General features: G+C 46.8%; 3 protein-coding genes across 9 annotated transcripts in view; 1 reads left to right on the top strand and 2 right to left on the bottom strand.

The window, feature by feature from the left end:
* Nktr (natural killer cell triggering receptor) overlaps positions 1-5,524 on the bottom strand; it is a 37,655-nt gene extending 32,131 nt beyond the window's left edge. For 3 of the 6 annotated variants that reach the window (XM_021171523.2, XM_021171524.2, XM_021171526.2), the window contains exons 1-2: positions 5,416-5,501; positions 5,170-5,256 (exon numbers count right to left, since the gene is read on the bottom strand). In XM_021171523.2, coding sequence (XP_021027182.1) covers positions 5,170-5,227 — 58 coding nt within the window. In that variant the 5' untranslated portion in view covers positions 5,228-5,256; positions 5,416-5,501. Of the gene's footprint in view, positions 1-5,169; positions 5,257-5,415 lie in introns of those variants that run through there. The other 3 variants (XM_021171522.1, XM_021171521.2, XM_029481212.1) reach the window with 3 other exon arrangements.
* A 5,205-nt stretch (positions 5,525-10,729) lies between these two features.
* On the bottom strand, positions 10,730-13,251 carry Ss18l2 (SS18 like 2). Its single transcript, XM_021173069.2, has 3 exons — positions 13,121-13,251; positions 12,877-12,953; positions 10,730-11,009 (listed from the first exon to the last, which is right to left on the bottom strand). The coding sequence occupies exons 1-3, from the start codon at positions 13,187-13,189 to the stop codon at positions 10,922-10,924; spliced, it is 234 nt and encodes a 77-aa protein (XP_021028728.1). The 5' UTR covers positions 13,190-13,251; the 3' UTR covers positions 10,730-10,921.
* Positions 13,252-18,696: 5,445 nt separating this feature from the next.
* The window catches only part of Sec22c (SEC22 homolog C, vesicle trafficking protein), a 25,129-nt gene continuing 23,652 nt past the window's right edge, over positions 18,697-20,173 (top strand). The window contains exon 1 of one of the 2 annotated variants that reach the window (XM_021172504.1): positions 18,697-18,802. The gene's annotated coding sequence lies outside the window, so the exon portion shown is untranslated. Of the gene's footprint in view, positions 18,803-18,823; positions 18,909-20,173 lie in introns of those variants that run through there. The other variant, XM_021172505.2, reaches the window with a different exon arrangement.

Below are 20,173 nucleotides of genomic sequence, written 5' to 3'. Positions count from 1 at the left end.
ATAACATCGGAAACATGGTAATACCAGTGCAATAAAAATATCGGCATCAATCTTTATAAACTCCTGAAATGGCTGAGGTGGGCTTCAAAGTCACAATCATATCCTTTTCTATAAACAAACACACAAAATACAAAAACAATAAAAAGTTCTTCATTAGCCTTTAAGACTAGCAAATCAGCTCCTGCCCTCTATACTTTTTGAGATGTGGTCTCCCTTAAGTTGCTCAGACTGGCCATGAACTCAATTTGTAGCTCAGGAAAACCTTAAACCTACAATCTTCTAGTCCAGGCTAATTTCTTAAGAAACTAAAAGAGGGACTGTTGAGATGTCTCAGCAAGTCGAAGTGCTTGCTGCCAAACCTGATAGTCTGAGTTTGATCTCCAGGTTCCACATGGTCAAAGGAGAACCCACTCCCCTACTTATTTTTTTCTTCTGATCTCCACATGCATGTACTCATACACATTAAATAAGTAAACTTAATAGAAAATTCTTTTTCAATAACTGCTAGGACAGTAAACATGGGATGTTTACTCCCCTATTGGTTTCCCTGGCTGACCATGTTATAACAAGTCTGCCTAATTGTGCTGTTATGAATACATCCCACTAAATTCGTGATACGAAACCATACTCTATTCTCAAAGTTATACTACTTAGTAACTCTCTTCAACACAAAGTTTCTACTTCATATTTAATTCACAAGCAGTAAAAGAGTAGAGATCATATAAGTTTAGTAATAAGGCTGAGATGCAAGGGACATTTCTGTTCTCCTAGTACAAATCTGGTCCGACACATCTACCCTGAGTGAGTCTAATGTTTAGAGTAGATACGAAGGTGAACAAACCACCACACTACTGTCTCTAGAGCCACAGATGTCATGACGAAGGTCACAAGAAACACACACACACATACCTGACATAATTACCCCTTAATTTCTTAATAAAAATTTAAAATGCTTCCACTGTTTTCTACAGACAGATTTTAATTAGTATTTTGTGAATCTTAAATAGAAAAGTAGATAGAACATCCCTTTTAATCATATCCCCATTTTTATCCATCTTGATAAACTGCCAAGGATTTATGATACTTCTCTTGGGTCCACAAAAACACAAAACAAAAAAACCTAAAGCAAAAAACTCGTTAAAAAAATCATCTTGGGGCTAGGATTGTAGCTCAGCTGGTAGAATGCTAAACCAGTATGCACAAGGCCAGAGTAGGAGCAATTGCTCTGAGCTCTGGTCCTTGTTCTCTCAGCTATTAGGGTTGTAGGATACACACCTGGCAGAACAGTCCCAGACTTAGACATGCACACTAAAGTACTTCAAAGTAAAGAGTCATGATGTAATGCCCTTGGACATACGGCAGAAAAAAAAAATGACGTATATTAAGAGAACAACATATTGGCCTTAAGAAATTTAAGGCTAGTCTGGGAAACAGTGAGACCTGATCTCAGAACAAAATGAAAAGGTGAAAAGGCAATTCCAAACACAGAAATAATCATGTTTAAAGTAGTTAAACCTAAAGGACAGAGGTGGTCAAAAGAAAAAAAAAAAAAAGTCATTTGTGATCTTAAAGTACCTTATTTTAAAATTTGCTTTGGGCACTCAAAAGGCAGAAGGTCTCTGTGAATTCAAGGCCAGCCCAATCTACATATTGAGTTGCTGGACAGCCAGAACTACATAGAAAGACCCTATCTCAAAAAAGAAAAAAAAAAAGGATAGGAGTGGAATAAGAAGTTAAGTATCCCTATCCAAAAGAGTCCAGATCTTTCATTTTCACATGATGCCACAAGTGAAAAATTTCTACCTGGTACAGTAGCAGTCACAACACCCCCACCCCCAAAATTTTCGTATTGGTGGCTAACCAATACAAAAATTACCCTCATGTCATATGCACATTCTCCAAAACATCTTTATTTAATATATGCAAAGGTTTCCAAAATTTAAAGTAAAATATGATCTCTGAATTCTTTTCCATTTTGAGTATTCTGGATCAAAAATGTTTAATCTGTACTTAGAAATAAAAACATTTGTAAATTCATGAGTTAAAGACAATCTTAGAGAAAAGTTAAATATTTTGAACTTGAAGAAAATGAGTATCAAAATTTATAGAATACATTTAAACTTCACATGTAAACATATAATTAATCCTTTATATTAGAAAAAGAATCATGGAACTGGAGAGATTGCTCAGTGGTTAAGAACACTGGCTGCTCTTCCAGAGGACCTGAGTTCAATTCCCAGCAGTCACATGGTGGCTCTCAACCATCTGTAACTTCAGTCCTAGGAGACTCAACTCTTTCACACATACATTCAGGCAAAACACTAATGCACATAAAATTTTAAAAAAAGAAACTATAATAGAAAAAAATAAAACCAAAGCAAGCATTAGAAGGAAATGATAAAAACAAACAAACAAACAAAAATCCCTGAAATTGATAAAGCTGAAGAGGACAATAACAGTCTAAGACACTAAAATCTGGCTCTTAAAAAAATGATAAATGGTAGATTAAGAGGAATAAAAGACAACAGGCACACATTGTCCAAATAGTGAAAGGACAGAGGGGAATTATGAATGCTTGTGAGAAAAATCCAAGAAAACAAGAGTCCTGTGACCTCAGTTTCTTCAGAAGCATGGACTTGTTCTAGGAATGTGCTTTCCTGGCGCTTCCAGCTGTGGCAGCCGAACAGGAGTTTACTTTAGCTCATTCATTACAACTGGCTGTTGTCTATATGCCCCTCTGAAAAAAAATGTTTTTGCCATGTTCTGCTTGTCATTGTGACTTTAAGCAGGTGACTCTTCTTAATCCTTGGGAGTTAAAATTGTCTGATGTGCTGAATAAATCAGGAGTCAACAGCCCGGCGTGGTGGCGCACACCTTTAATCCCAGCACTCGGGAGGCAGAGGTAGGCGGATTTCTGAATTTGAGGACAGCCTGGTCTAGAGTGAGTTCCAGGATAGCCAGGGCTACACAGAGAAACCCTGTCTCGAATAAATAAATAAATAAATAAATGCAGGAGTCTTAGCCCACTTTATTTTTAGGCCCCGCTCTCCCAGGTTCATGCCACCATTAGAGCGATAAACAACATATTTTCCATCAGGGGTGAAAGATCAGCTATCACTACATACTAGGAAAGACAATCCTAGCACACAAACCTGACAAGTTAGATAAATAAATACATCAGCTTCTTAAAAGCCACAAACTACCAATAATAAATCAATTAAGTAACAGACATGTGAATGAATAATCCTGTATTAATCAAAGAATTTAGAGCCTCTGTTAAGAACCTTAATAACCACCAAATATAACAGGATAACAACAGAATGATTTCCAATAGGAACAATTTACTGGATTCATACAGGAAACCTGTTATACAATGTAAAGGTTGTCCCCCTTTTAAATCTGCATTTGCAGTCATCCAACAGTTTTATAATTCAAAAGAAAATCTGTTTTGTATTTGTACTCATGGTAACTGAAAGTACATAGTTAATCCTTAACAGTACATCTTGATTTCTGCATCACCTCTGCTTATCAAAGTAAATCTAAATCAGATACTTTTATTTGTGACGCTGGGAATTGAACTTGGAGCCAACAATACAACAGGCAAGCACTCTCCCAGACAAGACCTCTCCCACTGCTTCTGGCTGATTCTTTTTCTTTTTTTTTTTTTTTTTAAAGATTTATTTATTTATTACATGTAAGTACACTGTAGCTGTCTTCAGACACTCCAGAAGAGGGAGTCAGATCTCGTTACAGATGGTTGTGAGCCACAATGTGGTTGCTGGGATTTGAACTCTGGACCTTCGGAAGAGCAGTCGGGTGCTCTTACCCACTGAGCCATCTTACCAGCCCCTGGCTGATTCTTAAAAGTAAGTGGGGCAATAGTGGACACCTTTTATCCCAGCACTCGGTTCTTTTTGAGTTCTAGGACAGCCTGGTCTACACAGAAAAACCCTGTCTTGAAATACAAAATCAAAACAAAATTTAAAGTTAAAAATAGAAGATGCCTGAAAAAAAAAAAAGACATTAAACGAAGGTGTATAGCCATGTTAAGTACATTCTTTTCAAGACTGACATCCATCTGTGGTGTTGGGGATCAAAGTCAGGTCCTTGGTTATTCGAGGAAAATACTTTCCAGTTATATTCCTATTACTTTCTGAGTATGTTCATACATTAGCTTTGCAAAAAAAAATCCGTGAAAAATCTCCAGAGTAAGTTTGGTAAATGCTAAATAAACTGCAGCTCCAGTCAGGGTTGAAATGTTAGATGAGAAAAACAGAACGTTTAAGATCGCTCCAATCCTTTGTTCAGAACCGTCACAGTCTTCCTTTATCCTAGAGCCAGAGTTTTCCTTATTCTGTTCCCTCTACTCCGGCCAGACCGGGACCTTCGCTTTCCCTCAAGAAACACAAGCGCTGTCTCAGAACCCAAGCTAACTGTTGGCTGCCACTACCAAGCACAGTCCTCAAAGGCGTCCCTCCTCAGGTTCGGCTTCGCACCTACTCGAATGTCATCTTCTCAAGATGGCCTTTCTCGCTCACAGCCTGACTAAAACAGCACTACTGGAGGGAATGCGTTTTTTACCCCTTCAACTTCCTGCCTCCTTCCCCCAGGACGTCAACATAAAAGCAACAGCAGCCCTGCTTTAGTCACTGCTGTCCTTCCAGAGCCCAGGACAAGCAGCTCTCCTGCGGGTCCACCTAAGACGTGGCGCACACCACACACCTCCAGTTAAGACGCCTGTCGGTTGAGAGCCCCGCATCCGTACACATGTTCCTGCTCGAGACACACGCGACCTTTACATGTGTGCGCACCGATGTGTGTGTGCAGCGGCCACCTCTCTGCACACGGAGACGTCGACGCCTCGGGATTAATGAATGGCTGCACACTGGACTTCCAAAAAAACCAAACATCGCGGCCGCAGCCTAGGAGTAATCCCGGGGCTACAGAACCCGCACAAGCCCTTCTGTCCCTCCTCTCCAGCCACGTCTCCCGGAGCCAAGACATTCTCCGGAAGGCTCCCGAGGGACAGCGGAGGGCAGCTGGCCGGCTCGTGACCGCGGCGGCTCGGCAGCTCTGGCCGGCCGAGCCCGCCCCGCCCCGCCCGGCTCCGGCCCCGCCGCGTCCACTTCCACCCCGATCCCAGCCCACAGTGGGGCCCGCCCCACTCACCCGGCTCCCGGTTGATCTCGATGTCGAAGTGACACTGCGGCCGGTCCTGGGCGCCCATCGCGAGCGCTGCAGCGGGACGGCGGCGAGCTGCGGACAGGGAGGAGGGCGCTGAGGGCGGGCGGGCGGCTGGGTGGGGCGGGGCCCGGCCCGCCTGACAGAGACGCGGCCGACAGGAGGCCGCTCCGCCCTGCCCGCCCCCCCGCCCGCCCCAGCCGCGGCCACCCGCGCTCCCGTCGAGCTCCTCACCTGGCCGCACAGCTCCGGAGAACGCCCTGCCGGCGCCGCCGGAGCCTAACGTCACCAACGGAACGCCACCTCCTCCCCGTGAGGGCCAGCCGCCGAGCGCCACGCCAGAGCTCGCGAGGCCGGACGCAAGTGTCGCGAGAGTTCATCTCGCTTCCGAGCGGGGGAGTCGGAGTGGGCGGTCCGCGCCAGGGCTCTCGTGCCCCGCCCCTCAGGATCCCCTGTCCAATCCCGAGTGCGCAGACGTGTGCGAGCTGTCAACCACGGCTCACTCACGCAGCACCGCGAGATTTGTTTGCGTGGCCAGTGGATGAACGCAGGGTGAACCCGAGGCTTCCGGCCGACGTGGCGGGTGACCTGTTCCCTCTTGTGGTTGATGCGGTCACGCTGTTTGTCTCGAGTTAAAAGAATCGAGGACCAGATGGAGCCAAATGTACCCCTTGCCCGCTAGGGTGATATGAGGCTGGCCGCCTGCTCGAGGCCAGCCTGGGTCACTTGAGGCTTTCTCAGAAATACAATGAAAGGAAACAAAAACCGAGGCAACAACAAAACCCCGAAGCAAAACACAAACCATGGCGTTCACACCTGCGCACCAGCGCTTGGTGGGTAAAGGCAGGAGATTCAGAAGTTCAAGGTCAGCCCGAGCTACCTGAGACCTGTCTAAAGAAACCAAACCAGTTGGCTGGAGCCATGGTCTAGCAGTTAAGATGGTCTAGAGGCCGCAGTTGCAGAGGACCTGGTTTCAAAGCCCAGCTTAACAACCACATGGTAGCTTACAACCATCATGTTTCAGGGTTTCTTTCGCGTTCCTCTGACCTCTGTGGACACCAAGCATGCACATGGTGCCCAGACATACATGCAGGCAAAACAGAAAGTAAAACCTTACAAAAGGAAAGTCTGTGAGCAATAATACACAGCCTTTAATCCCAGCGGCTCGAGAGGCAGAGGAGGTGGCTCTCAGTCTAAGGTCAGTCAGTTCTACATATTGTCTTCCTGGCCAGTCAGGGCTAGGTAGATCCTGTCTCAAAACAAAACAAAAGGTACACAATAAGAATGTGCTGTTGTAGAAAATTTTAATCGCAATCAGTGTTGAGGTTGGGTCTGTTACGTAATGCAAAATTCCATATCCAAAGACCTAACTTTTGTACCTTGTTCCTTAATTTAAAACTGTTGGTTAAATAAAATTGGCTACAGCCAATTACTGGAGGGATTAGAGGTAGGTGGATTTGAGTTACCTGGTTGTGGGTGGGAAGGAGAAGAGTAAGGAGAAAAGAGAGACATAGTGTAGAAGGAACAGGAGAGAGAAAGCCCCCATGAGGGGAGGCAGAGGATGAGCACACAGCCAGAAAAAAACAGTCTATATCTAGGGTACACCCGAGGGAGGTAGCCAGGACAGCAGTTAGAAGAGTACATTAGGAGTTACCCTCCACTCATTTATTTATAAGTCGGGATAAGCTTAAATTGGTTCTACTGTATTGTCTCTATGTTTGGAGAGATGGCTCAGCTGTTGAGTCCTTACTTACAATGGGTATAGTGGCACGCACCTTTAATCACAGCACCCAGCACTTAGTAGGCAAAGACAGGTTGCTCTTGGTGACTCAAAGGCCAGTCCGATCTACACAGAGAGTTCCAGGAAAGACTACAAAGAGAGACCCTATAGTGAGAATTTTGGTTTCTAAGAAAACCCAGTTATAATTGTGTGAATGTCTTTATTTAACCCCAGGTGTGGGATAAGAGGCTACTCCACAGCAGGTGATTATGATTTGCCTAGTGCACTGGCAGGGGCATGCTTTTGCCAGCTGTAGATAGTTTACATTCAGAAGTCTAGGGATGCTGCCAAGGGTATGAACCAGAGTCCTGAGATGAGGTGGGGCGCTCTGGGAATGCTGCTCCTCCTGGAGTTTTGCCAAGTGTTCATGAGCAAAGAGATGAGAAGAAATTGGAGATATCCTGACCATGAAGATTGGACTTGCCTCAAGTAACTCAACATCCCCAGTCAGCAGGAAATAATCTAAAGAGGTCTGTGCCTCATTTCCTCTTTCTTTCCTTCCTACCTAGCATTGGGGAGTTGGAAGAGATCAGGGTGGAATAAGGGTTGGAAGGGAAGTAGATCTAAGACCCCAATAAAGTAACTCAAAAAAATAGTACCAACACAAATCTGTGTTTAAAATAAGAGTGCTTTCTGTTCTTGAAGAGGACCTACATTGTTTCTAGCACCCACACCAAGTGGCTCACAACCACCTCTAACCTCCAGATTCTGATGCAGTGCTCTCTAGCCCTCCCAGGCACAGACATGGTGCACATAAACTCATGAAAGTGCATACACAAAATTTTACAATAAGCAAGAAGTAGTAACAAAAACAAAAATAAATACCAAACCTAGTAGGTTTGGAAGGTTGGTTCCCACTTTGGATTCAGTGCTGTTGGGACAACTGTTTCTGTCTTGGCCTTTCTGTCACAACCAGAATTTTGTTCACCTTTTAAATACAGCCCCTGGTCTATGAAATGTGAAGAGATCAGGACATAAATGTTTCATTAGGAAAATACATGTTTTGAACATAACTCTTGTTACATACTCTACCAAATACTTTCTCAGTCTTGGCCCTGGCTTTTCATTGCTTTTGACTGTCTTCTCTCAAAGGTTTTTATTTCATTTTTACAAATTCTGTTATCAATGAAAGAAAATGTTACTTCCTAGAGCTGAAAATTGTTTGTAGGAATTACAATACTTTGTTAGTTTTTAAAAACTAGTTTCATTTTGGGGGATAAATGCACCGTGTCTACATGTCTATACGTATCTATACATAAATATACACCCCTAAGCATAACCTGCTCAGGCTGTATGTTCCTTGTGTGGCTCCAGGCCTTACCACTTGGTGTTGGATGACCAATTGCTGTTCCTTGGGGAGGATTGTTTCTCCCACTCTCAACACTCCTTAGCTGCTAGTAGTTCTTTGTGTAGAGTTGAGGCCTCCGGTTTGGTATCCCTATTGTCCTTGCTCAGCTCATGGTTTAAGCATTCAAGTTGGTGAGACTTATGGGTGTAGCCTCTGACATTACTAGGAGACAAAAATCTCACAGCAAACTCCCTGATTCTCTGGCTCTTGCAATCTTTTTGTCCCCTCTACAGGAAACATTCCCTGAGCTTAGGTGCAGTTGTTTTGTAAATCTGTTGGGACTGGACTCTATATAACCCTGAGTTTTGACTAGTTGTCGTTTTCTGTAATGGTCTCTGTTTGTTGCAAAGGCTAGCCCTGGTAAGTGTCTTATTCTGGTGGTCAGTTGATCCTACTTTTCCTGGTTACTTCCTTCAGTTTGTGCTTCTGCACTCAGAATTCCCTGGAGGCTGGGGATGTAGCTCAGTGGAACAGAACATGCCCTGAGTTCTATCTGCAACACCAGAAAACAAGAGGGAGAAGAAAAGGGGAGAGAGGCAGAAGAGGACAGACAAGGGAAGGGGAGAGAAATGGATGTGTAGACTTCAAGTTCATGAAAACTTTCTCTGTTTGCATCTGGGAATTTGAGTTTCTCCTTTTAAGTTTAAATCCAGTCTTCCTGTTTCAGGTGTGGTGGGACTCTCATCTTGGAGCCCTACCTGGGCTTAAACAAATGGCCCTTTGTTAAAGAATATCTTTTTAACCCATGAGTTGCTTGGTTCTGTGACCTCATACCATTATCAGTGCCACCCTGCCTTTATAAAACTGTAGTTTCCATAATATAATCTTTACCATTTAAAAATCATCTTTAAGTGCAGCTCAGTGGTATGATGTACACTCACCTTTGGTTGTAGCTATCATCAGCTCCAAAAGTTTGTTATCTGGAAGAATACATCTCCCTCATTCTTTTTTTTTTTTTTTAATGTATGTGAGTACACAGATGGTTGTGAGCCTTCATGTGGTTGTTAGGAATTTAATTTTAGGACCTCTGCTCATTCCAGTCAACCGGGCTTGCTCCGGTCGGCCCTGCTCACTCAGTCCCTGCTTGCTCCGGCCCAAAGATTTATTTATTATACATAAGTGCACTGTAGCCGACTTCAGACACACCAGAAGAGGGCGTCAGATCTTATTACAGGTGGTTTTGAGCCACCATATGGTTGCTGGAATTTGAACTCTGGAAGTTCTGTCAGTGCTCTGGAAGAACTGTCAGTGCTCTTAACCACTGAGCCATCTCACCAGCCCCAATATTTTATTTATTTTTAAGGATTATTTATTTTATATGTATGAGAACACTGTTGCTGTCTTCACACATACCAGAAGGGGGCATCAGATCCCATTACAGATGGTTGTGAGCCACCATGTGGTTGCTGGGATTTGAACTCAGGACCTCTGGAAGAGCAGTCCGTACTCATCTCTCCAGCCCCTTCCCTGATTTCTGCCTGCTGTGCTCTTACTATCAAGTTCATTCATCCTGTCCCTGAGTCATTATGGTGTTGGTTGGTATTAGAACCAGCTTATCTGGGATTCCTACACAGACTGAAGACCCTCAGCTCTCCAGGAATCTCCCAGGCCTTCAGTGCAAGATTGGGATCGCTGAGATATCCAGCCCTAAGGGCTGAACAATTAACAGATTTTCAATCTTTTCAACAAAGAAGAGTAAGCCAGTGTCTTCCATGGGCTCTGCTTCAGTTACAGCCACCCCCTCCCCGTCTTGCCCTGACTTCCCTGCATGATGGACTGTGATCAAGACATTTAAGCCAAACAGCTCTTTCCTCTACAAGATGCTTGTCATCATGGTGTTGTATGACAGCAACTGAAAGCAAGCAGATACGGTGTCTTTCCTTTATGGCTGGCTTGTTTCACAGTATAAAAGCAAAGTATCTTTACATTGCATCCATGATGTGTATCAAGCTTTCAAGCAGGAAGGGAACAAGAGTGAGAAATGGGGGTGAATGTGATCAGACACATTATATACATGTGTGAAAATGTCATTAAACTACTATATATATGCCAACAAAAACATTTTTCCTTTTTCTGGGGCTCATGTAGCCCAGGTTGACCTTGACGTCCTGCCTACCCCTCCTAGGTGTGCCTGGGGCTGGTTGTTATTTTTTCCTTCCTTTTGCCTCTCAGCATTGAATGCACCCTTTGCTTGGGCCTCTAACAGGAGTACTCATTTCAACTTCTCTCCCTGAAAAGAGAGTTTAACAGTTTATAACTGTTTAAGGAGAAGAAAAGAGGTGAAAGAAAGGAAAAAATAGGGCTGTGTGAAGATGTAATTAGTTGATGTGGGACACTGAGGACGGGCGTGTATCATTTATTATTACATGTCATCAGATAACTAATCACTATTGTTGACAATGACACTACTGTCATACACCTCAGGTCCTCGCAGTTCTACCGTTGGATCTGTTTTATTAATAAAATNTTTATAGTCAGAATACAGTAGAGTTGGTAGCGAGTTTCTTCACAGTCTAAAATGAATGGGACTTTTTGCCCATGTTCTGANCAGCTCTCTGGTTCCCAGGAGATGGGTTCCAATCAGTCACTCCTCATTACAGCCTTCTGGAAAACTACTCCACTGCCTTTGTGAGACTGCTTGTGTTGGCGTCTGCGATGGTAGCTAAATAAATGAGATTTCTATGTAACACATGCTGATACCTATGGGTGAAAAACAGAAATTAGACACTTGTTTTTATTCACCAGACAGACTAATTAAACCCACTGAGGCGGAACAGCTTTCCCTCTGACTCAATGTCACAGGTCATCAACCAAATGGTCTTACTATAGCCTTGGCAGTCTTCAAAGTCAGGAGATCCATCTGCCTCTGGCTCCCCAAGCATACCACCACACCAGGCTTTACCAACCTTGTTAAACTTAGAATCTCGGCCATTTTCACTCCCACGTCTGCCCCTCTAGACCAAACAACTATGCCTTTTTGGCCTGGACTACAACAGTCTCCTCATCTCCTATATTGCAGCCCCGCTGTATTCTACAGAGCTGGAGTGATGACAGCAGTTTAAATCAGGATCCTGGAATGTAACTGTTCTAAAGCCCTTAAAGATGCCATCTCATTCCTACAAGGTCTTATGTGACGGGGTCTCCAGTCACTTCTGTGTCCTCATCTCCTGTGGCTTTCCCTTCACTGAGATCTGAACACAGGAGCCTCCTCGGTATGCCTGAGGATATCCAGCACCTTTGGCCTGCCTTATTTATTTCTGGGGCTCAGGCTTCTCTCAGTGTTACCTCATGAAGGACACTCTGCACTCTGTCTTCTACTTACCCTACCTGATTTCTGCAGTGCTAGAAAGTAAACCCAGGCCTTCCTATACATGACAGGCATGCCCTGCCTTTATTCCATTTAAAGCACATATTCTTACATGTCTATTTTATTTCTCCACTCTGGTACTAGAGTCTAGAATGTCAGCTCCACAGAGAGTAGGAATCTCGTGCTTCCTATTCACTATACATTGCCTCCTTGTCTGTAGTACTACTGCTGGGTGTGGTGGTACATCTTAGTCCCAGCACATGGAAGGCAGAGGCAGTGGGAATCTCTGACTTCACAGTCAGCCTGGACTACAGAGCAAGTACTGGGACAGCCAGGGCTACACAGGGAAACCTTTGTGCGTTTGTGGGGGGTGGGGGGATTAGAATAAAGGAGGCCCTTGTATGACCAAAGTAAGCACATGACATAGCCATTGTCAATTGCTGCCCATTCAGGAAGTCATTAGACTTGAGAAGTACGACCTTCACAATGTGAAGAAACAGAATAAATTTGTAGGACCTTTGTATCTTTGCACAAGAGTCAGTATACCAAAAAGAGTGTCTGCAGGCATTTTCTAAACACGAGAACGTGTTTAAAATGTAAAAAGGCAAACCTCAAATGCTGGAGTCAAACATAAACACCGCAAAGTGGCAATTCTGCTACTCCATTAAGATGCTTAGAGAATGGTTGTGACTTTTTAAAAGGCAAAGGGGGGAGCTAAAAATATTTAAGTAACGATACCGCATTGTCTATAAGAAATGGGACCTAGTACTTGGACCAAATTTAGAAAAGGGTCTCAGATTCTGTTTCTTCCCATTCCGACATCTGTTTTAACGTAGAAATCCCTTTGTTGGTCGTGTGTATCTCCCACAGACTGACTGAGTGCTGGTTAACCAAATGGCCTGATTACTTTTGGGGGGATGGAAGTGAAATCCACGAATAAAGAGACCATGGCTCTCACGGAGCCTAGCTTTGAGACGCTTTCCTCTGTCACCGGCTGACAGGACTTTGTGAGAAACCCTGACTAACTCCAGGTTCTTACCATAAACTGTCAACATGGGTTTGAGTAGTAAGTAAATAACCTTTAAAGGGCGGGGCACAGTCTGGCTACGTAATCTTAGGGTGCCATCCTCGGGGCCGCAACCTGCCCAGTGCAAAGATTACAGGCTTGCAGCACCACTCAAGCCAAGTAACCTCTTCCGCACCTCCCCTTTCTCGTCGGCTTGTCACCCAGGGCTGCCGCGCGTCCCCAGTGGCACTTACTGGACGCACTCGTTCGCTCGGCCCTTGTTCTGATACTCCACGATACAACGGATCAGCTGGTCATTCTCCTCCAGGAGCTGAAAGACGGGCGAGGAGGAAATGCAGGGGGCTCTCAGCTGAAGGTCCGGGGCAGGCGCCGAGCTGACCCTGTTCCCATTCCTTCCCGGGCCCACAGGCTGTCCCCACCACGGTCCGGCCCCTGCAGGAAGCTCCTGCACCAAATCTCCGGCTCGCGGTCGCTCACCCGCTGGATAGTCTCTTGATTGACCTTGGCCTTGCCGCGTAGCCAGTCAGGAGCGAAGATGACAGACATGCTGCAAAAAAAAAAAAAAAAAAAAAAAAGCTTGGAATCCCGAGCTGGGAGCCCCCGAGTCGCGCGCTGCTGACGCAAGCATGCACCGCCCCGCGTGGAGGCGGGGATGGGGTGTTAGAGACTCGACGCTGATTGGGTGCGACGCGGGGGCGTCACCTGTGATTGGGCGCGCGAGCAAGCTCTTGCTTGCTCTTGCAGAGTCTATGACGCTACTCTGGGGGCGGGACTTTGCTGATGATTGATGGCCAAAGGCTGGCTGGTTTCTCAGCCTGGCTCTCCTGTCCCAAACCCTTCTAGTTCTAGTACAGTGGGAACTGAGAGGCTCCTTCCAGTCAGATCAAACCAGAAAGCACTGATATTAGCTGTTCCCTTATCCTGGAAGATACATGAGTGTGTCTAGATTCTTTCTAGGCAATAAAAAATTTAAAAACCGCCGGGCGTGGTGGCGCACGCCTTTAATCTCAGCACTGGGGAGGCAGAGGCAGGCGGATTTCTGAGTTCGAGGCCAGCTTGGTCTACAAAGTGAGTTCCAGGACAGCCAGGGCTATACAGAGAAACCCTGTCTCAATAAATAAATAAATAAATAAAAACCAGCGTATCAGGCAGGGGTCAGTGGTTAAGAGCCCCCTTGCCTGCTCTTCCAGAGGACCGGAGTTTGATTCCCAACCTCCCCATTTCGAGTGGCTCACAACCACCTGTAACTTAAACTCCAGCAGATCTAATGCCCTCTTCGGGCCTGCACAGGCACTCAAATACATGTGGCAAACACAGGTGTAACACAGAAGTTAACATTTGCTATGATGTCGTATTGCTTGTTGCCACCCTAAAAAGTACTAGCATTTTCTCCACTTTACAGAACAGAAAATCGATGCATTTTCCCGAGTCCTATTGCCAATGATGACCATCACCTTACACCTTCATTCATAGGGAAGATCTTGAGAGCTCCCTAGAGTTCTGTTTCTCTGCCCTAGAACGGGTTGGCCCACCCTCATTTAGGTGTTTAAGGCAGCAGCTTCCCCTTCATTCTAGGCATGAAGATCCAATAAGAGAAGTTGGGGTGACCTGTCTGTGGGGTTGGACTCAGAGATTCTTACTTCTCAAGTTCACACATCAGTCCCTCCCAGAGATTCTACAGAAGACAGGATGGGCAGAGTGGGGTCATCAAGAGCAGGGTGCTGGGCTGGTGAGATGGCTCAGTGGGTAAGGGCACCCGATTGCTCTTCCAAAGGTCCAGAGTTCAAATCCCAGCAACCACATGGTGGCTCACAACCATCCGTAACGAGATCTGGCGCCCTCTTCTGGAGTGTCTGAAGACAGCTACAGTGTACTTACATATAATAAATAAATCTTTAAAAAAAAAAAAAAGAGCAGGGTGCACACCTTGCTTAGTACCACTCTACCCTCAGTAATTCCCATTTAGAGTGGAGGACTGATTTCGGCAGGAGGTAGTGTCAAGTAGGCGCAGGTGTGTGTGGGGGGGAGGGGGGAAGAAGTCTCAGCGTGAAGGTGTGGATATCAGGGGGCTGGGAGGATTCAATCCTGGACTTTCTCCAGGAGGCAGTGGGAACCACGGATGGTCTTGGGCAGAAGAATGGTAATGCCTGAAAACTTTCTTGGCAGTGATAAGATGAAGGTGGGAAGGAGGTTGGGTTCGAAGAAGAGCAGTTAGAGGGTGACTGCGGGTGAGCAGCCCAGAAGAGATGGATACTGTGAGAGAAATGTACACTTGAGGAAGGAGGGCTGGTCAGCCTCAGTGACTGAATGGAGAGGAAGATGCAGGAGGAACTAGGGATGGCACGTGGGAGTTCTGGGTTTGGCATCTGAGGGAGTCATGATGCCATTTATGGAATCAGGGAACATGTTGTGGGGGAGGGGGAGCTGGACCGAAGGCAACAGAAATGTAGTCTGAGGTTATCCCTTGTGAAAATACTGAAGTTCATGGGTATTTGGGTCTGGAAGCACGAATGAAGTCTGGAGGGACAGAGCTGTGATAAACATCACTTGGGCAGGGTGCTTAGACGTGGTGGGAAGAGGGGAGGCAGTGAATATTCAGTCATTAACTGAGTTTCCCAGGAGGTTAGGCTGCAAAGAGGATAAAGAAAATGTAGGATGCTGGGTAAAGAGTTGCCAGCAACTTTCATGGTTACTTGTCCTTCAATGACAGAGGTGCCTGGGAGGGCAGAGAGGGGTCAAAGAGTGGGAGGTAAGGGAAGGGCACAAGGGAGATTTGGAACTGGGTGTTGGGAAGGCTGGGCGAGAACTGACTGGGCACCTGCTGGGTGCATGAAGGACCTGGCTGAGGCTGACATTGTGTGTGTACAGATCCATGTGCAGCAGCATTTACAGCCAGGGAGGACACTGGTGGTGGACGGATGGATGACTCGCAAGGGTGTCAGTGTGTCAGAAACAGCGTGATAGATGTGATCACCCCTGGACTTCCAACCCATGGGAAACGAAGTGAAAATTTAAAAAGAATTACTGAATGGAACAAAGTAGAGGCACGGTGGACAATGCAGGAGGGAGGAAGCAAATGAGCCGGAGGGGAGGGCAGAGATCAAACGTCTAAAGTTATAAATAACTGGACATGAAAGCTGTCTGCGGAGATGTAGAGATTGTGGGGGTGGAGAGCTGAAAAGCTTGCTTGGAATGGAAAACCTCCGGAGGGGACAGTGGCCATGGGACAGTGGCCATGAGTGGTCAGTGTTTGGAGATGTGGGCTGGGATCTTAGGCACTACACCTCACCCATTTTCCATTATATTTTACGGTAGAACCTAAGACTCACCAGGTGTGCCAGACAGAAGGTGAAGGAACATTCTATCTAAATCACTCACCTCTCAGATACTAATATCCCAAGGCTTCGTCACATTAAAAAAGATCTTGTTCATTTATTTTGGTTTTAAGACAGTGTCTCTCAAAGGATGACCTTGTGCTTCTGATTCTCCCATCTGTATCTTTTGAGTACTGGGGCTCCAGATGTGGTTGTGGTGCTGGGGACAGAAGTCGACGCTTCACTCATGCATGCTCCACAAACACTCCCATGCATGCATGCTCTGAAAACATCCCCTCACGGGCACCACATCCCAGCCTGGAGTTCTTTATTTTTGCTTTTTAAACATTTTGTTTAGATGTATTTATGTGGATGAATGTTTTGCCTGCATATGTGTACGTGCACCACATGCCTGTCTGGTGCGTGTGGCTATCAGGAGAGGATGTCAAGTCATCTAGGACTTACAGATGTTTGTGAGCCACTGTGTGAGCATACACAGTAAAGCCTGGGTCCTCTGCAAGAGGAACAAGGTGATCTGAACTCTTGAGCCAATTCTCCAGCCCTCTTGGTTTTTGTTTTTGGTGTTGTTTTTTTTTTTTAAATAGGGTCTCTGTTCAAGATTGCCTAGGATTCACTATTTCGCCCAGGCTAGCCTCAGATCCATGGCAGGGCTCCTCTACCAGCCTCCTGAACACTGGTGTGAATATTGGGTGTGAATACTGATAATACACGTGTGAGGCACTACACTCCTGTCTTAGTTAGGGTTTTACTGCTGTGAACAGACACCATGACAAAGGCAAGTCTTATAAAGGACAACATTTAATTGAGGCTGGCTTACTGGTTCAGAGGTTCAGTCCATTATCATCAAGGCGGGAACATGGCAGTATCCAGGCAGGCATGATGCAGGAGGAGGTGAGAGTTTTACATCTTCATCTGAAGGCTGCTAGTAGAATACTGGCTTCCAGGCAGCTAGGATGAGGATCTTAAAGCCCACACCCACAGGGCCACACCTACTCCCACAGGGCCACACCTTCTAATAGTGCCATTTCCTGGGCCGAGCATATACAAACCATCACGACTGCTAAATCCAGAGTTTTCTAGGTCTAATAACAAATATCCTCTATGTAGACAGGGCACACAGTGGACAGGGTGTTGGTCTCCTTCATGTTTTTCTCCTTTGTGAATGTTATGAACTAGCCTTGTTGAGACTTGTTACAGACAAGCCCTGACTTGGTGTGGGAGGGAACCATGGCATGACTTGAATACCAGAACACAAGCATGCCCAAAGGCTATCTTAGGCTATCACAAGTCTTCCTGTGTTCGTTTTGTAATTTGTCTGTGGTTACATAAGCCCTGCTTCCATTTCCACCCACAAGAGAAATGCCGTTTAGAAGTCTTCCCTCAGCTCAGGTCTCTCCATGTAACCTGTCTATCCAGCTGCTAGGTTGGCACCCACTGTAGGCTTCTCCGAAGAGATGGAATGGATAGGCTCTCTCTGTCTATATGGTGGTTTCTGAGGGAAACGTGCTCATGTGGTGACAGAGGCTGAGAACCAGGGGAGCCAGTTCTGGGGTTCACTGACTTGCACTTGGCCTCATTATCAGGGGAGCTGGGACTGGGGATGTGGCCCAGTGGGTAGTGCTCTTGTCTAGAAGGCAGGAAGCCCTGGGGTTGAGCTCCAGAGCCACACAAGCTTGCTGTGGAAGCCCACATCGGTAATCCCAGCGCCCAGCAAATGGAGTTTGTAGGATGGCCTTCAGAGTCACAGTCTGCTACACAGTGAGTTCAAGGTCAGCTTGGGATACACAAGACCCTGTCTCAAGGGATAAAAATGAAGTATCCGTGAAGCTGATGATGTGACATTAGTGAGAAGCTGAGGTCCTGAGAACCAGAGATGGGAAGTTCCAAGGAAAGCCTGGAGTTCTGATGTATGAAGAGAGTGATAGGCCTGACCCGGGGTTTTGTAGTTCAGTTATTCTATCAACAGAGATACATCCTCAGCCCCACAGAGTTCTGTGCACAGCAAATGTCTCTGAAACACACAAACTCTACTTTGCCCAATGGCCTGAGACTTGGAGAAGCTTTCCCTGAGCCCCAACTCTAAGACCTGTTCCTGTAAATTCTCTTTGGAACCCATGCTTCTGTGAAGCATAATTCGTGTTTAAACACCAGAGTTCCTGCCTGGTGCCCTACCCCCTTCTCTTGATTTGGTTTCTGTGTTCACACTTCCTGCGTGCACAGTGTGCGGCATACAGCGGTGCTCATCACTTGTCAAAACAGTAAGGGCCTAACTGTGCTACCCAATCTCCCTCCAGCCTCATAGCGAGGTGTGTGTTGCTCGGGGATCGGACTTTGGCACCTCCTCCAGGCTGGCAGAAGGCTGTGCTCTTCGGATCCTCTATCTCGGGCCTCCTGCCCAGCTGCATAGCCTGCAAGAACCCACGCCCAGGGAGTGTCACTCCAGTCACACGGGGCCTAGACGCCTCTGGAGAACAGCCCTGTCCGCCCCAGGCCAGGCATCGAGGGGACATCGGAGCCTCTTCACACCGCTCGAGGTGAGACTCGCACGTGGGCCTGGGGACCTGCGGAAGAGACGCGGGCCGAGGGGAGCAAACCCGGGCCAGCCCTGTTAGATTCACTCAATTCCCGGGTCTGAACAACTGGACAGCAGAGACGCCTCACGATTGGTCTGTTTGGCGTCGCTTAGCAGCAGCGAATGGGAGCTCACGGTGTGCGCATGAGCACCACATCCTGCCTCCTCCAGCCGGGCCGCGGGTAACCTGCACCCCGCCGGCCGCCGGGGTGGGCTGCGGTGGCCGAGGCGGAGGTCGGCCGCGGGGGCGAGGTGAGGTTAGCGGGCCAGGCGGGCGTGGAGAGGTGGGGTCGGGGTCTAGGCCACCGGGCTGCAGCCCGGGCCGGTGGGACTCCGCCGAGGCCCGGCCCCCTGCACGGTGCGTACCTGGTGGGATGCGCTGCCCACTTTGCATGCTGCCCGGGGCGGGGCCGGGGCGTGTCTCGGGAGGCGGGGCGGTGGTTCCCTTTTCGTAGACTGAACTCTAGTCCTGTCACTTGCTTCTTTTGAGAGCAAACTTTCCTTAGTCCGCTGGTCTAGCAGAATTTGGCTTCTTCAAGGCCTGGTCACCCCTGCACCAACTTTCCTGGACTTGGATAAGCCGGGACAAAGAACCTACAGAGCAGAGCGGGGGGGGGGGTGTCAAGCTTGCAAAAAGCCAAATCCAGGGAAGGAACTGAGTTACCGTTGATGAAAGGTGCCGGTACAGTTTGCGGTTTTGTGAAACGGGGCCCCATGTAACTCGAGTTTGGCCTTGAGCTTGGGATCCTCCTGCCTCCACTCCCCGCCCCCCAAGTTCTGGGATCACAGGTGTATGGCCTCAATGCCCAGCTCGGTTGGTGTAGCGAGTGACAAGATCAGAGAAACTAAAGTAACCCTCAGCGCAGAGCCAATGCTAGAGCAACGTGTCTATAAACGTCTACACAGAGAGTCTATTCAGGTAAAGAACCTGTCAGGGAAATGAAAATGGGGACAGCTTTGCGTAGCCTGACACTGATATACAGGATTCATTCGCACTGCAGCTTTCTCAGGAAGACAGTTGTAGACAGGTCCCTAGAGATACCGCGTAAATGTTTAATGGACAACAGAGAGGACATCTTGAGGTCTCATAAAGAATTTCAGATCAAGGCAGGGGTGATGGTGCACATCTTTAATCCCAGCACTCAGGTGGCAGAGATATAGGCAGTGCATAGCCAGACAAGACAACTGACTTTAGAGTATAATACACTAGGTAAGGAGAGGTGGTTTTATTTTATTTTAGAGACAGGGTCTCACTCTGTAGTCCTGGCTGGTATGAAACTTACTGTGTAGGCCATGCTGGCCTGGGTCTGCCTGCCGCTTCTAAATTCTGGGATTAACGGTGTGTGCCGCTGAGCTTTAACTCCAGCAGCTTACCCACCACTTGGTTCTGTTTTAGGCAGGCTGTCCTGCAGCCTAAACTGCCCTTTATCATGTCACTTACCTGGGGGTGACTTTGAACTCCTGACCTTCCTGCCTCCACCCCACCCCCCAAGTGCTGGTATCATGAGCTTAAGCTTTGCTTTTTTCAAGGGGCACTTGTAGGGACCCTTCCTCTACCAGCAAGTCTCTGATTAGAGATTGTTTGTTTTTTTTTTTTTTTTTTTTTTTTTTTTTTTTTTTTTT

This window comes from Mus caroli, chromosome 9, assembly GCF_900094665.2.
Source record: "Mus caroli chromosome 9, CAROLI_EIJ_v1.1, whole genome shotgun sequence".
Lineage (NCBI taxonomy): Eukaryota > Metazoa > Chordata > Mammalia > Rodentia > Muridae > Mus > Mus caroli.
Note: the sequence above shows the minus strand (reverse complement) of the source record. Positions and strands in the feature narration are given on the sequence as shown.

What these genes read in the sequence shown, in the direction of transcription:
- Ss18l2 (XM_021173069.2), bottom strand. Translation starts at nt 13,189, where the DNA reads ATGTCTGTCATCTTCGCTCCTGACTGGCTACGCGGCAAGGCCAAGGTC. An exon ending in ATCAAGAGACTATCCAGCGG is followed by an intron (nt 12,954 to 13,120) that starts GTGAGCGACCGC and finishes CCCGTCTTTCAG; the next exon opens with CTCCTGGAGGAGAATGACCA. An exon ending in CGAGCGAACGAGTGCGTCCA is followed by an intron (nt 11,010 to 12,876) that starts GTAAGTGCCACT and finishes TTTCACCCATAG; the next exon opens with GTATCAGCATGTGTTACATA.